Source organism: Buteo buteo, chromosome 12, assembly GCF_964188355.1.
Source record: "Buteo buteo chromosome 12, bButBut1.hap1.1, whole genome shotgun sequence".
Lineage (NCBI taxonomy): Eukaryota > Metazoa > Chordata > Aves > Accipitriformes > Accipitridae > Buteo > Buteo buteo.
Window position 1 is genome coordinate 24,831,154 of NC_134182.1, and position 14,427 is coordinate 24,845,580.

The 14,427-nt window shown below is 45.5% G+C and overlaps 1 protein-coding gene across 1 annotated transcript in view; it reads left to right on the forward strand.

Moving 5' to 3' along the window:
- Positions 1-617: 617 nt before the first annotated feature.
- The window catches only part of CRIM1 (cysteine rich transmembrane BMP regulator 1), a 203,928-nt gene continuing 190,118 nt past the window's right edge, over positions 618-14,427 (forward strand). The window contains exon 1 of the mRNA XM_075043079.1: positions 618-1,405. Coding sequence (XP_074899180.1) covers positions 1,054-1,405 — 352 coding nt within the window. The 5' untranslated portion in view covers positions 618-1,053. The remainder of the gene's footprint in view (positions 1,406-14,427) is intronic.

Sequence of the window (14,427 nt, forward strand, 5' to 3'; positions counted from 1 at the left end):
CGCGGGGCACCTGGGCGCGATCGGGGACCCGGCTGCGGGGAGCGGGCGGCTCTCCCCCCGCCGTGGCGCAGGGGCTGAGAGTGGGTTGAACCGCTCCCCGTCCCGGATCCCCGCGTCCCGAGAGGGGGCAGGCGGAGGAAGAGGAGGAGGCTCTCGCCGCCGCGGCCGGGGACGCGAGGCCCCTTTCGCGACTCCCCCCCGACGTCGCCCTGCTGTGGCTGCGCCCTTCGCCGGGCCCGGGCCCTCTCTCTGTCTCTCTCCTTCCCCGCCCCCGGTGTCCCCCGGGCCGCCGCCTGCCCGTCCCCGGGGTCTGGCGGCGGCCCCGCCGCCGCCTCGCTCCGCTCCGCACTCGGAGCCCTGGGCGGGGGAGGGGCGGGGGAGGACGGGCGGGGCGGGGCGGGGCGGGGCGGGGCGGGGGGAGGCGGCAGCGGCGGCGGCCGCTGTGGGGCCCAGGCTGCTCCTCGCCTCCGCTGCGTCTCTCCCCAGCCCCACGATCTAGGGCTGCGGGGGCGGGGGGGGGGGGGGAGATGGGGGGCGGGGCCAACCTGCGCGGCACCCAATGAGGAGGCGCGAGCAGGCAGCCGGGGCGGGGTGAAGGCAATCACCGCCCAATGGGGGAAGGGCAGAGGGCGCACTCGGAGCGGGGCGAGTCGCAGACAGGAGGCGAGTCGGGACTCGGGCAGCGAGCGGGGCAGAGCCAGCCGCCGCCGCCGCCTCACCCGGGGGCTCGCTCGCAGCCGCTCGCCCGCGGGTCGCCGCGCCGCCGGCGTGGACGGTGCCGTGGACGGTGCCGTGGGACCGGGAGCTGGCGGGCGAGGGACGAAGGGACCGAGGGACGCCGCTTCCCGGAGGGGGCAGCGGGCAGAGACGGCGACGCCGCCGCCCGGAGGAGAAGTTTGGCTGAAGCGGCCGCCGCCGCGAGAGGAAACTTTCCTCGGGGGGCCGGAGGCGGGGGCGGCGGGAAGGAGCCGCGGCACGCTCGGGTCCGCCGCCCGGCGAGGGGGCTTCCGAGAGGCTCCCCCCCCCGGCCCAGGCCGGGCTGCGGCGGCCGGGATGTACCTGGCAGCGGTCTCGGCGGGGAGGAGACGCCCGGGCGGAGACGGCGGCTGGCACCTGGCGGCGACGGGGTGGCTGTTGCTGCTGGCCCTGCTGCTGGGCGAGTCGGGGACGCGGGCTCTCGTCTGCTTACCCTGCGACGAATCCAAATGCGAAGAACCTAAGAGTTGCCCCGGTAGTATCGTACTGGGCATCTGCGGTTGCTGTTTCATGTGCGCTCGGCAACGGAACGAGAGCTGCGGGGGAGTCTACGGGCTGCACGGAGCTTGCGACCGGGGGTTGCGCTGTGTCATCCGACCGCCGCTTAACGGAGACTCCATCACCGAGTACGAAGTGGGCGTCTGCGAAGGTGAGAGGCGGCGGGACATCATCCCTCCATCCCTCCATCCCCCGGGGTGGGGGGTACCTGCTGGGCGGCGGGGGGGGGGGGGAAGGAGGGCGCCCTCCTTCCCCCCCCCGCCGCCCGCCTGTCCCATCCGCGAGGGTGTCTTTTAACCCTCCCTGCTTAAAAAAAACCCCTATTTAAAAGTTTCACCCTTAATTTTCTGAGCCGAAACTTCCAGGCTCTTCTAATTCTCGCTTTCCATAGCGCTTCGCTGGTTTGCTAATAGCTTATAGCGACTACTGATGCCCGACTAAAATCCTGCGATAAAAGGGCTTGGGAAGGGGTTTTGGCAGATGGGAGATCGGCGGAGGTCAGTCGTGCACGCATGGTGCCTGTTCCGGATTCCCCTTCTCTGTAAGGAAACACAAAGGCTGATCATCTGTTGTAAAGTTTTCCTTCCTGTTCCTGTCACTTAATATCTCCCCGCCTGTCCTACTCGGTGTAGGATGATAAGGGATGTCTCTTCCCCTGCTGGAGTATCGAGGGGGAGGGAGAAATCCCCACGGCAGAACTCCGCTCCAAGTCACTTCTGCTTCCTGCTGGCTGCTTGTGAGGTGATGAATTGGTACGAAGTGCAAGAGGAGTTCACCCCCCCACCTTCCCCACCTTCCAATTTTGTGTCTGTCAGAGTCCCTGAGATTTATTTTTTACGTATAATAATTTAACAAAAGGCCAAAGGCAAATTTTTAGTCTCTTTTTGTCTTGTACCTCCAGATCCCTTTCCCCCCAAGTTGAGGGAAAACATGGCGCTGTAAAGAGATTACAAATAACCAGTAGTTTGGGATATGTATAAATGTATGTGAGACTCGGAGCGGGAGCTTCGACAATTCTGGAAAAGGAGAGGGAGCCGGTCTCCTCTCGGCAGGTAGAGGGCAGTAGAAAGTCCGGAGAGCTGGTGAGGCAGCATCTGTCCAAAAAAACTTGCATTTAAACTGATGCACTGTTTTGAGAGAGCTAAACCCGGTCACTTTCAGTGGGCAGCTGATCTTTGTCCCGGCGCTCGTTATTAGTTTAAAACTCCGTTTGCATCCCGAACAAATAAATCGCAAACCAGAGCGGAGCTGGGCAGTGTGTCCCGCCTGTGCTGTAACCAGCGCCGTCAGCCTGTGCAGTTGTTGCTTGGGTAGGACGGACTCCAGGGTTAAAAGCTTTGTTGTTAAACAGTTAAAAATGTCCCTGAAGTACTTAGAAGACTTTGGTTGAGACCATGTTGCCGGATATGTACATTGCTGTAGTCTCTCTCTATTACCATTATTTTTAATATGTATTGGAAAAGTTTTCCTAAATAGAAAATTATGAGCAAAGAGGGAATAGGTACTTTAAAAACCTACCTGGTTTTGCATGAGTTTCTCTCTTTGCATGTTTTCAAGTAAAAGCTTGGCTTAAAGAGCTTTCGTGTCATGTGTTGCCCTCTCCTCCCCCTTGGTTAAAGGAACTAGAAGCATGCAGTCATTAAATGCCTTAATGTTTCAACTCCGTTGCTGTATCACAGAGTACGGATGTCTCTGGCAGTTTAGGAGTATTTCATTCCTTTGAAGTGATGCAATCTGTATGTTGCTGTAGTTCAACTCGTAACACGTCCCATCTACTGTTGAAAATAGTATGAAGCATTTGTTGGCAAGATTGCATTTCAATTAGTGTTGTGGTTAGGAGCTAGTTCCAGCTGTCCCTATAAGAATAGTCAGGGAGATAAGTTATCTATTTAATTTTCATTCTCATAAATGAAAAGCAACTGAGCTGCACCGTCAGCCTAATAAATAGTCCTGGAATACCTATTACTGAATTGTCAGGAAACTGCCTCATTCTAAGCAACAGCAGTAATGTGATGTTCTTCATGCTGTGTGTTGTGCATGAGGGGTGGCAGCAAGGAAAAAAGGGGACTTAGTATACTACTTCCAATCACAAAGATGAGGTTGATTAGCTCTATTTTTTTGATCGTGGTGACCTAAACAATTGTGCAGTTTACAGGCACACATGCAACAGGCTAGGCTGGTGATGCCTGATGTGTGAGTAGTACTAAGCCACGCCTTTATCCAGTAACAGAATAAAGGCTGCTATTTTTTTTTTACCCTGTCTACTGGGACTGCAAACCCTTTCCTACCCCAGTTCAGGGAGGAGGAAATGGAAGTGATTTACAGAACTGTGTGACTAGAAATTGATGTTTTTACTCTCCTTCCTGTCTCTAGCCTTTTCTTTCACTGCAATTTTTTACACTGAAATGACCCCTACTGGCTACAGTTATAAGCATTATTTTTTTTATCATTTTTGAAGCTTCAGCAGTGTCTTGTCTCAGAGTATCAACATTTACTAGGCTACAGAAAACTTCAAGTGCTGGAATTGCAGCAGGTAAAAATACTTGTCTGTTAACTTCGTTTTAGTATTTAATGCACTTGGCATAAGTGAACTCTGTAACACCTGATGGAGAAGTCTCCATGGCATCTGTCACTGGTAGCCTCTCTTTCTGAAACTAGAAATGGAGTAGTCTTTGTTAAACCAGTGTTTATTAATGAAATCTGTTGCTGATTCTGAGTTCTTTTCTTTATCCTTTTAAAACCTGAGGGAAGTCCTTGTTCATCTCACCACGTTAACTATCCACATCTTTATGCAGTTCAAAGGCTTAATTTGTGGCACTGTGCTGAAGTGTGTAAATACCCTTCCTGAATGTAGTTGTATTATTGGTAAAGAATAATTCTGAGGTCAGCTTCCCCTGGTGTAGGTGGCTGCCCTTTCCAATGGGCAATCTTGAGAGGCTTTGCACACCTCCAGCTTCTGCTGGCTTTACAGGGGTGTTGCTGGATTGGTTTGGTGAGGTGTCGAGAGCCTACAGCCCCTTCCAAACACTCTTAGCATTGAGAAGTTTCGAGCTTAAAGCAGGGACTGCCCTTGGTCTCTACCTTTGAAGGTAGACCTAGAGCTACCTCCTAACTAGACTGGAGTTCTCCAGAAACGTGCTAGTCTTGGCTTCTGCAGCAGTCCAGCTGGGCAGGATTCCTGCTTTCCGGGGAATCGGAAAGCCTTAGAAAAGCTCTGCCAAAGAAGTTTGGTTACTCTGTGAAGGCATTTCTTGTGATGACTCTCTTCTTTTCTCAGTTTCAACACTTCCCCAATTGCTGGTGCTTTTAGATAGAGGCCTTGATTGCTTTGCTAAACTCTTCTAAGGCATAACAGTAGCATATAAAATAACACGGAAAATGAGCTGAGATTATTTTTAACTGTGTAATAGAAACGTAGTTTTTTTGCGATATATTTGAAATGCATTGTTAACAAAACTGCTAGTCTCGCTGTGTTCTTCGGTTCCTTTTAGAATATGCTTCCATATGAATTGGCGTCTAGGTAGCCATTGGAAGGAAGTATTTCTGCTCTGGTAGCTGACCAATAACATGTAGTACTTTGTTTTGGTTTTTTTTGTTTTGTTTTGTTTTTAGTGGGGTTTGGGGTTTTTTGGGGGAGTGGGGAATACAGTTATTGCTGTATTCTTTTTGCTTACTGCAGGTAATTTAAGACTTGCCTTGAATACTTGAGGCTTGTCTGCCTAATGCATAGCTTCTGAACTGGGGTTCCCTTGGGACCAGGAGAAAGCTGCTGTAGCAGATTTTAGGCAAGTATCAGGAAGTACGCAGGTTAATCATCTAGGACGATGCTAGAAGCTTGCCCTACTGTGGCTAGTCCCAGTCTCTTCTGCTGAACTGCATCTTTTTGGGAGCTTGGAGCATTATTGTCTGTCTGACTCCTTATTGGGACAAGCAGGGAGAGCTTTTGGTGTTCTCCTCCCCCCCCTTAAGCCTACTGTGTACTAATTTGCCTCCCCTGGAAACATAATAGAGTAGGATATCTAAGGGCATAGTATATTGTATGTAACCAAAGTGCAGTGAAACTGGAGCTGATGAGAAGAAATGAAACTTTGAAAACCTAGCCTTTTTCAAATTTGGGAGGAGGAGAGCTAAGCTGTTTTTGTTTGAGCACCAGTTTACATGTATGGTAATGGAGTTCTCTTCTGCTTTTCTGAAGTAAGAACAACTTGCTTACAGACTTGCTAGTATTTTTACCAGAAGTAGTGCTGCTGCTTATAACTTGTGTAGCTAGTACCTGTGGAAGAACCTTGTTTTTGTTCTCAGTCCCATGCTCTGTATCTGATGGGTTAGTGGACCCAAAGCCTGGAACATGAAGCTTTATCTCCAGACAGACTTCTGTACAACGTGCTTGGCTTCTTGTCTGTGATGTAGTCCAGACCCTTAGGGGGTCAGGTAGTATTTTGCTTTGAGTAAGAGTTACTGAAGTTCAAGTAAGTTAGAAGTCACATGTGGGCGACCTGCCTGTTTATATCTGTTTGACTGGAACAGTGTTGCCCAGATTTCTTAACTGTTTGTTTGTTTTCTTATTCTTTTATGTAGTGACTGGCTGGGGAAATGTCCAAATAGTTCTGATGTCCATGTGTGTACAGCGAACTTCCTGCACCAACACCAAGTGTTAGAACTGATGGTCTATTTGGGGACTTAATCGGTATTAAGTGGTGCACCAAATGATTGTTGGCATGAAGATAGGCAAAATACTTGGTTCAAAGGCTATCAGTAATCCAGACTATCAGGGGAGGAAAAAATGGAAAAATTATTCATGGTGTCAAAAAAAAATTATCACAGAAATTACTGAATTTGTACAACTGGAAGGAGAAGTAATTCTTTGGCAAATGTTCAGCTTCTGACATGCTAGTCTTGACCATAGTTAACAGTCCCCTTCCCCTACCCTGCAGAAAACACTTACTAGGCACACAGTGACTTCTTATGCACAGGTTGGATAATTTATAAGCTATTTCTACTCTTGTGTTGATGCTGAAATCTTAACATCGGTAAGAACATGTAACTTTGATTGTGGCATGGAATTTGAATTAGATCAGGTGCTTATTTGACTTGGAAATGGTTTCCTCTGTTTCTGGGCATCATGTTTCGATTTTAGAAATTACTTGGTTCCAATATTTCAACAAAAACAAAATGGAAAAGTCCAACAGATATGAGGAGGGATACTGATGCAGGAATTGGTATGTTTTTGCTGTTGTGGATCAGCACAGTTAGTTTAAAACTGGAAATCTCACCATGGGTAGGCTGAATGACTAAATCTCTTCTGTTAAAAGGAATACTCTCTTATTTATTTATTTTTTTAAAACCATTTGATCTCACATGACTGTGCAAGCATCCTCTGCTGATGTAGACTTTTTCCCATAGAAAATGGTTATTTCATCAGCTTCCCCCAAATCATGCTGCTTATAAAGTGGTGGGCTTTGTGGTTGGGGTTTTTTGGTTTTGTTTTTTTTAAACTACCTTCAAACTTGTCAGATAGTAACTTCTGCACCCCTAGGAATGTTTGCAGTTTTAAGTACCCTCTAGCTGATACAAGAATACTTGCATAATTTAATTTCTTGCATAGTACTTAGCCAAAATGTCATTTGACTGACGGGCATATTATGCAATAATTAATCCATGAATATGGTTCAAAAATGCCTTCCTCTTCCCCTCCTTCCTTTGCACCCCCCCTCAAGGATTCTTCATCTCAATGAGTAAAGTTTCTAGCATCTTGCAGGCAGGACCCAATGTTTCTCTGTTTTAATGGATTAAATATGTTGTAGAAGTGACCTATTAAATGTCTCTTGTGACTTGTAAACTGCTTTCATTTGAGAATGCGTTTGATCCACAGGGAGTGTAAACTTGGAAGTGGTGAATTCAGGGTTTTGCCTGAGTCTTAACGTGACAACAGTTGTGTAGTCTGACAAAACTGTGTTTTAACTCTGCTTTTTGGTATCTATGCATGCGATTTGGAAAATGACTTGATACTGACATAGAAAACTTAGGTATATGGAGAAACTTAGCAATATAAACTAAGACGGGAATATAACTTCATATAAAGGTTATCTAGATTAAATTCCACAGAAGCATACAGATTAAAAAATCGTCCCTGAGGGAGCTCTAGTCTAAACAGACTAGTTTGACCATGTTTGGGGGAAGTAAGCCCTTAGTAATGTATTGAGATGAATGGAAGCAGTTCGTACCTTTACCAGAGGCAATATTCAGTCCCCAGCAGCTTTCACTGGGTATACTGGGTACTTAACTTCAGCATCTGCAAATCATGTTAACACCTTGTGGGTCATGAGTGTGCAAGTCTTTCAGTAAGAAAACAAGCAGGAGAGCATAGGGTTGTGGACAGGGGGAAAAGCACTAGCTCACAGGCATGCACCCATTTCCCTCTTCTTACTCATTTCCAAAACTTTAAGCCTTATATAGCCAGCTACCTTGATACTGATAGGCTTCAGGTGGTTGTTGGTTGGTTGGGTTTTTTGTTGTGTGTTTTTTTTTTTTTTTTTAAATTAGTGAAAAGTCTAGCAAGTGTGACGTTTCTGAATCTGAAAGTGCCCATTCTGTTGGGTCACTTATCCTTCAAACAAATTAAACTTCAGTGTTTTGCTACAGCTATGTTATGCTCTGTTCAGGGTTATTTCAGAAAGGCTGACTGTATGCATGTGGAGGTGGTTCTTCCCCTCACTGATGGGCTGTTGATAAAAAGCTGGGGTCGTACTGATAATGGTATTACATGTGCTAACATAAAATGTGCTGCCTTGATAATAGAAACACTCAAGTTGATGTCTGTCTCTGTTAGGTTTTAAAAAAAATGAAAAAAGCCTTGATGCTAATTCTAAATCCAGGTTATGTAGAGTTTTTCGTGTAGTCTTCTGTGACTAAGAAATTGGGTGTAATTCCTCTGAAACATTCTGCAGTTTTGGTGTTCAGTGACTCTGCGTTAATGACCCGGGGGGGGAAAGTGGCAAAAGGTTTAGGATGTCAGGTTTCTTCTAATAATGTGGACTGTTCTTGGTGTAGGTTGCTTTATTCATAGCCCTGTTCCAGAATTTGTCTTGGGCAAAACTTTTCCTACTCCTGTCGGCTTTGCCTCTGCTGAGCAGCTTAAGCAAGCTGCCAGCCAGCTGCTTGTTTGCAGCAAGGCTGATGTGTGCTGCTGTATGTGCAGGCTTCTGAAGTGTGTGGCTGCAGAGTGCAGCTTGGAGGGGGGGGGGCAGGGAATTGGAGTTTTGGCCTCCTTTGGAAAATGGGTACGAAGGTTTGGCCCTTTCCTGAGGCTTTAGCAATTATTTTTTTTAAAGAGTTTTCTAGAGCTAGAGGAAAAATCTGCTAGGACAGCTGAAACGCTGCTGTCCATGCTCATTCTTATCAGGGGGGTACTGGCAGAGGCTCTGTCTGACCAATTAAACCCTGGGACACTGTGTAGTATTTTCAGTCAACTATTTACAAACAAGATGTGGTCCTGGTCATAAGATTAAAATAACTTGCAAGTTTTTTTTTCAGGTGCTTAAATGTCTAGGGCTCAGACTTCAGAACTAATTATCATTTCAGACCATCTTTGGGGCAGAAGGCTATTGGAAATACCGTTCAGTCTTGTTGGGGGCAACCCTAATAGCAAAAGTCTTAAAAAACAAACAAAAGCCAAACAAAACAACCCCCCCAAAAAGCCAATTAAAAAAAAGGGGGGGGGACGGATGACGACTACGTGGAGAACTGAAATATTGCAGACAGTGTGGGTAAGGGAAAACTTTAAGCTTGAAATAGTTGTCTAAATCACATGCTTCGCTTACTGCTTCCATTTATCTCCTTGCTTTCCTCACAGCTTCTGTGGAGTTTCTGATAATCGAGTGGAAAGCTGGTTTGTTTAAATACTTTCTGCATTCCTTAGTATGAAATAACTGCCTTGAGACGCACGCAGAGCTGCTGCAGTGAAAATCTTTCTGGCAATACTGGGGATTTGATCACCTGAGACACATGCTCTAGTTTGAATAAGATAAAGCAGGCAGTCATATTCTAGACAAGCCTTACATGTATCGTGTTCCTGAGGTATCTAAATGTTGTAGTACAGTTTTGCTTTCTAGCTTCAACTAGAAATTTTATCAGGAGGCTGCAAAGCTCTTTTGTACTGATGTGCATTCCACATGAAGATTTGATCTTGGAAAGTGGACCCTTCCAAAAGGTGGAAAAACTGCTTTATCATGAAACTCTCAGCTGTGCATTTTACCAGAGAAGTTTCTGCCGGCTCTGGTCCCCGATTCATGAATTTACTGAAGGAGTAAGTTGTGAGAGGGAAGAGGATTGCAGCCAGTGCATGAGTTCAAACTCACTTCAAGGCTAGCCTTCCCTTCTGCTGCTTTTCAAGGTCTGGGGCTGGGTTTCAAGCATTCTTTAGTGGTGATTAGTCATTTCTATTGTTCAGCTCCTCCAAAACATGAATTTCCTTTCCTTCGTTCTTTTTTCCTGTTCAAAGAGAAGCCAAAGCCTACTGGCAAGAAGTATTTCCTTTTTTTTATTTTAGAAAGTCTGTAGAATCCTTTCAGAGTCTCATACCATCTTAATGAATGCCAGTGATTTGAAAATGCTGTTCTGTATACCAGTGTGCTGGAGTGGTGGGGCTCAGACCTTGGGTCTGGTTTGATGGAGAAGCTTCTGAAAGGTTCCCACCTTCCCAGAGGGCAGTACCAGGCCCAGTAAGGATCACTTCTGTGTCACTGTGAAACCCGTTCTCTCTCCTCCTTCAAATGCAGGATTTAAAAGGATGCAAGAGTCTGTAAGATGTGACTTGGACTGTTTCACTTTCAGATCAGCAATGTATTGGATGGTGTCTTTGCTCTTTCAGCGTCCTGAGAACCTGCCTGTCACACTTTAAAAAGGCAGAAATAGCTGAGTAAAGTGCTGCAGATAAATGTCAATTATGGGAGTTCACTCGATTCACTCCAGTTACGTTTAGTGCCCCCCCCCCCCGAACTGTAATTTAAGATTATTGTGGGTGCAGTGCTTGAATATTAGTTTTCAAAAGTGGTACATCAGTGACCATAACAGTGTGTTGCTTGTAGGTTTGAGGTGATGCATTAACTTTATAAACAGTGAAGGAGAACAGTATATTGTTTTCCAAACAATAGCTGATAGTCATTAAATGTCCAGAAAGGAGGAGAAGGGTTGGGGCACAAAAGAGAAAATTCTGTGGCAGGCAGAAGGAATTGAGAACTTCAAGGGAGGGAGAGCAAAAAATTTAAGCAGCAGAGAAGGAGTCTCTGAAAAGATCTTTCCTGGTACTTTTAAGTTGCACCTGTTTTGAGATGATCCTTTGCATATGGGGACAATAAATACAACTATAGTGAGCTACTGTGTGCTTTAAAAATAAGGCTCCAAGTTAGTTTCTCATAGCTGGATGCTTTCCTGGAAACACAAGCAGCTCTTCAGGTGGAGAAGACATAAATGCTTGCTTCAATCATGAGCATTATGCCTCGCATAGTGCTGTGTTGTGAGTGCTGGTATATAGGATTTAGCACAGAAGTAGTGATGGAATGCTGCTTACCAGAGACATATTTCTCAGTCTGTTTCCCAGACTGGACCTGTTGTTTAAGGACCTCTTGTTCAACTTGTTAATGCCTTAATCCTCTTCCCTACTTTAGATGCATGCTATGACAGGCCTTGGGAGTTCAGCAACCCAGAGCAGCACTTGAATTGTTAGCAAGCTGAAATGTTTGCTTTGCAGAAAGCAAGTGATTATATGAGTGACGGAAGAAAATGAAAAAAGTTTTGAATTAAGATGATGTCTCCCCGCCCATCGTTTCCTTATGGTATGAAAGCACACTTAGAAGAATTAAAAAGTATTACGTCCAAGACTTAATTTTTGTCTGAGTAAATGCAGAACTACTTTATTGTCTGAAAAGGGAACTTGCCTGAATGAGTTGGAGAGAGTGGCGGACTGCATGTGGATAGAAATGATTTGAAAGAGTGACTTTCAAGCTATAGTTATCGGCCTGCTGGGAGCATTTGAACCACTTCTAGACATGTGTGCAAAAGGTAGTTCAGTGGCTATGTAACAACTGTCCAATGTCAACTCAGAACTGCTAAAAAGAATAGCCCGTCCCTTCTTTTTGCCCCTACCTGATCATGCCAGCACAATGAGATGGTGGAAATTGCAGCTAAACTAAGGTCAGTTTGGATGAACACTAACAATTTACTTTGGCTGCTGTTCAGCTGGATTGTTTCTAAAAACTTAAGAATGTTAAACACCTACTTGATTTTTGTATTTTTAAGTGTCCTAGAATTTAGCTAGTGGATAGGATGTACGTACTGAGGTTTGAGAGGCTCTTAGATTCTTACATTTGGGGTTTGTCAACCCTGCTTGCAGAGGAGTAAAGCATTCACAAATGATTGTATCTCAGTTTCTTCCTTCATACCATCCAGATTTTTGAGAGGTACATGTGAAAGAGCAGTGTCCTGAAAAGGAAGCCATAGAGGAGGTCAAACAGAGAATGCAGGAAAATGGAAAATGTTTGTGCTACAGTCTGGAATTGTTCATGAACTGTCCCAGGTCTCCAAATTACTGGTGTGTAAAACTTAGTTTTTTGGAATAGTCCTCAGGACATGATGATTTTGGGAATAATAGAGGCTAGATTATATGTTTCACAGAGCCTAGACTTTGTTCAAGACATGCTTCCATTATTAGCTGAAATATTGCTGACCTCTAAAGGAACAAGCATGCTGTACTGGGCCACCATTTATCTGTATCAAGCAGAGCACTAGATGCCTTTGCATCAAGTAATTAAAGCTTTGAATTAAAGTGAGACGCTGGATTCATCCCTTTAGCTCGTGCAAGTGCTTTCATGTGGTTGTACCTTTCATTCCAAGGAATTTTGCTTATACTGATGTGACTTCTGAGGGTTACTCTTAAGTGGTAAACAAGTAAGTATTCATTTAACAGGACCTTTAACTTCTTTTCATAAAAGGACAAAATCGGCTAGGAAAACGAGTCTTAAGTCTGCATGAAAGATCATGCTAGACTTGGCATTCATTTACTAAACTAGAATAAGCTTTTTTTCTTGTTACGTGCTTGCTCCTTCATTGATGGAAATCTTGTTTCTAAATGAAATTGTGTGAAAAGCAGTCTGGTAAAAGATGTCCAGGCTAAACTGGATTTGCATTCTTCCTGTCTGAATGGGCCTTTTTTGTATTCCCTCTAAGTAATGAAAAATACCTTGTTTCAAGATTGAGCACGTTAGATGTATAGTCTGCAAGTATTACTGAGGGATTTCTCTTCTCTTCCATCCTCTTAATGGCTACCAAGCTAATTTTTGAGGTGTGTGGCACTGAAGACTTGAGTGTATGGGGCCACGCTCTTCCTGTGTACCTCCTTTTCTGTTCCCATCTGAAAAGCCGCGAGAGGTGGCAGGTGAGAGATCAAACACTAATCTGTCCTGGAAATCAGATAATATTGTGGGTAGTGCCACAGCGTGTGGTACATCTGCATCGAAGCGTTTTGCCGTGAGAAAGGGGTGGCTCTGCTTTCCGCGCCAGTTGGGCCCCACCTTATGTGGGGTGAGCAGCTCTTGAGTGACGGGGATCCTGCTGATCCTGTCAGCCTTGAAAAGATGTAGTGCTGAAATATGACAGGGCAAAACCGCACAAATGCTCCAAAGCGGTGCGCTGGAAAAGCAAAAGTCTGTGTGCCCTCCCTGCCTGCACTGGGCTGGTCTTGGGGGTCTGGTGGGGAGGAGAGCAGCGCAAGGCCGTGCTGCCTCGTGGGCCCCGCGGCTGCCGGGGCCGGGGGAGCTCCCGGCCCGGACACCCTGCTGGGGAGGAGAGCCTGCGTGTCAGAAACAGGGAGCAATTCAAACCCTTTTCTTCAGACCGTTAAACGGACCGGTCCGGATGAAGCTGTGGTCCCTGCGGTTACAAAAGTTGAAACACCAAGTCTTGGAGCATAGCTCTAGCCTCTTTTGTTCTTGTCATTACGTGGATTACTGCTGTGATTTGTAAAATACAAATTGTCCAGGCTGTATTCCGGCTTCTCAAAAACAGGATGTATTATTGTTCTCCAAATTCTCATGATTTTTTTTTCCCTCCCTCTGCATGCATGGCCTTCTCACAATGAAAGTGTCCCAAGCATTACTGAAGCAGCATCTTCTCTTGAAAAAATGTTAATAGCTTCTCTTTAGGAACTTCGGTGCTTCCTTTGACTTTTATTGATACAGCTGCTGTATGGAATGATAGGTTAACTTTAACTGGGGGGGGAAGACAAATTACTTCCTCGGGTTAATGACTACTCTTCCTTTGCTATTTTTATGGAGTAGAAGAGCCATGAGGTTCCCATGGAGGTTCCCTTCTTCATGTCTAAAATCGACTTGGTTGTTTATTCAGTGCTTTTTGTCAGCAGGTTACTTTGCCAACCTGTAACAGAAAGCAAGCAGTTGGTTGTACAGGGAGGAACAACGTACGTGTGAGAATCTGCTGTGACGCTTTCTGTAGGTCGTGTACAATATTTAAGTGGTAAACAGCTCTTTCCAGGTGTTAGTTGTTTTTTCCCCAAAACAGGGAAAGCAGCAGGTTAGTGAATATTCTGCATGTTTCTGTGGGTGGACAGTACTTGCATGTCAATGTCAGTATGTGTGTGTGTATATACTGTTACCTACTATCAGCTTTTAGACTTCTTTTAAGTGTCAGACTACTGAATGACAAACAGTTTGTACTTGGCTGCGGCTGCCCATACTGGAGGACAGCTTCTGATAACCCCAACAACAACAACAACAAACCCCAACCTTCATAGCTGGAAGATGTCTTAACTGTTTTGAAGTGTTTCTTGGCAGGATCTGTATTGGAAACTTGCTTGTTGATAGTATATAAAATTGCTAGAAGGCACAATGTGAATATAAGGATGTAAAGATTGAAAATAGGTATTTGTTCCTTTTGTCATTACTAGAAGTTAGTGGACTACTTGGTGTGACTATTTTGTAGTACTTGTTTTGGTAGACAGACAAGGCTGGAAAATGATCTGGCACTCTATAGTGAAGAATACCTAATGCCTAGTTTATTTTGCGTAAAAAGCATGTGTCTTGCTTAAACTTGTGCATTAGTGGGCTGTTGCTGTATATGCACTTGACCTAAGGAAGCTGAGACTTTGTAGGACTGGTAATC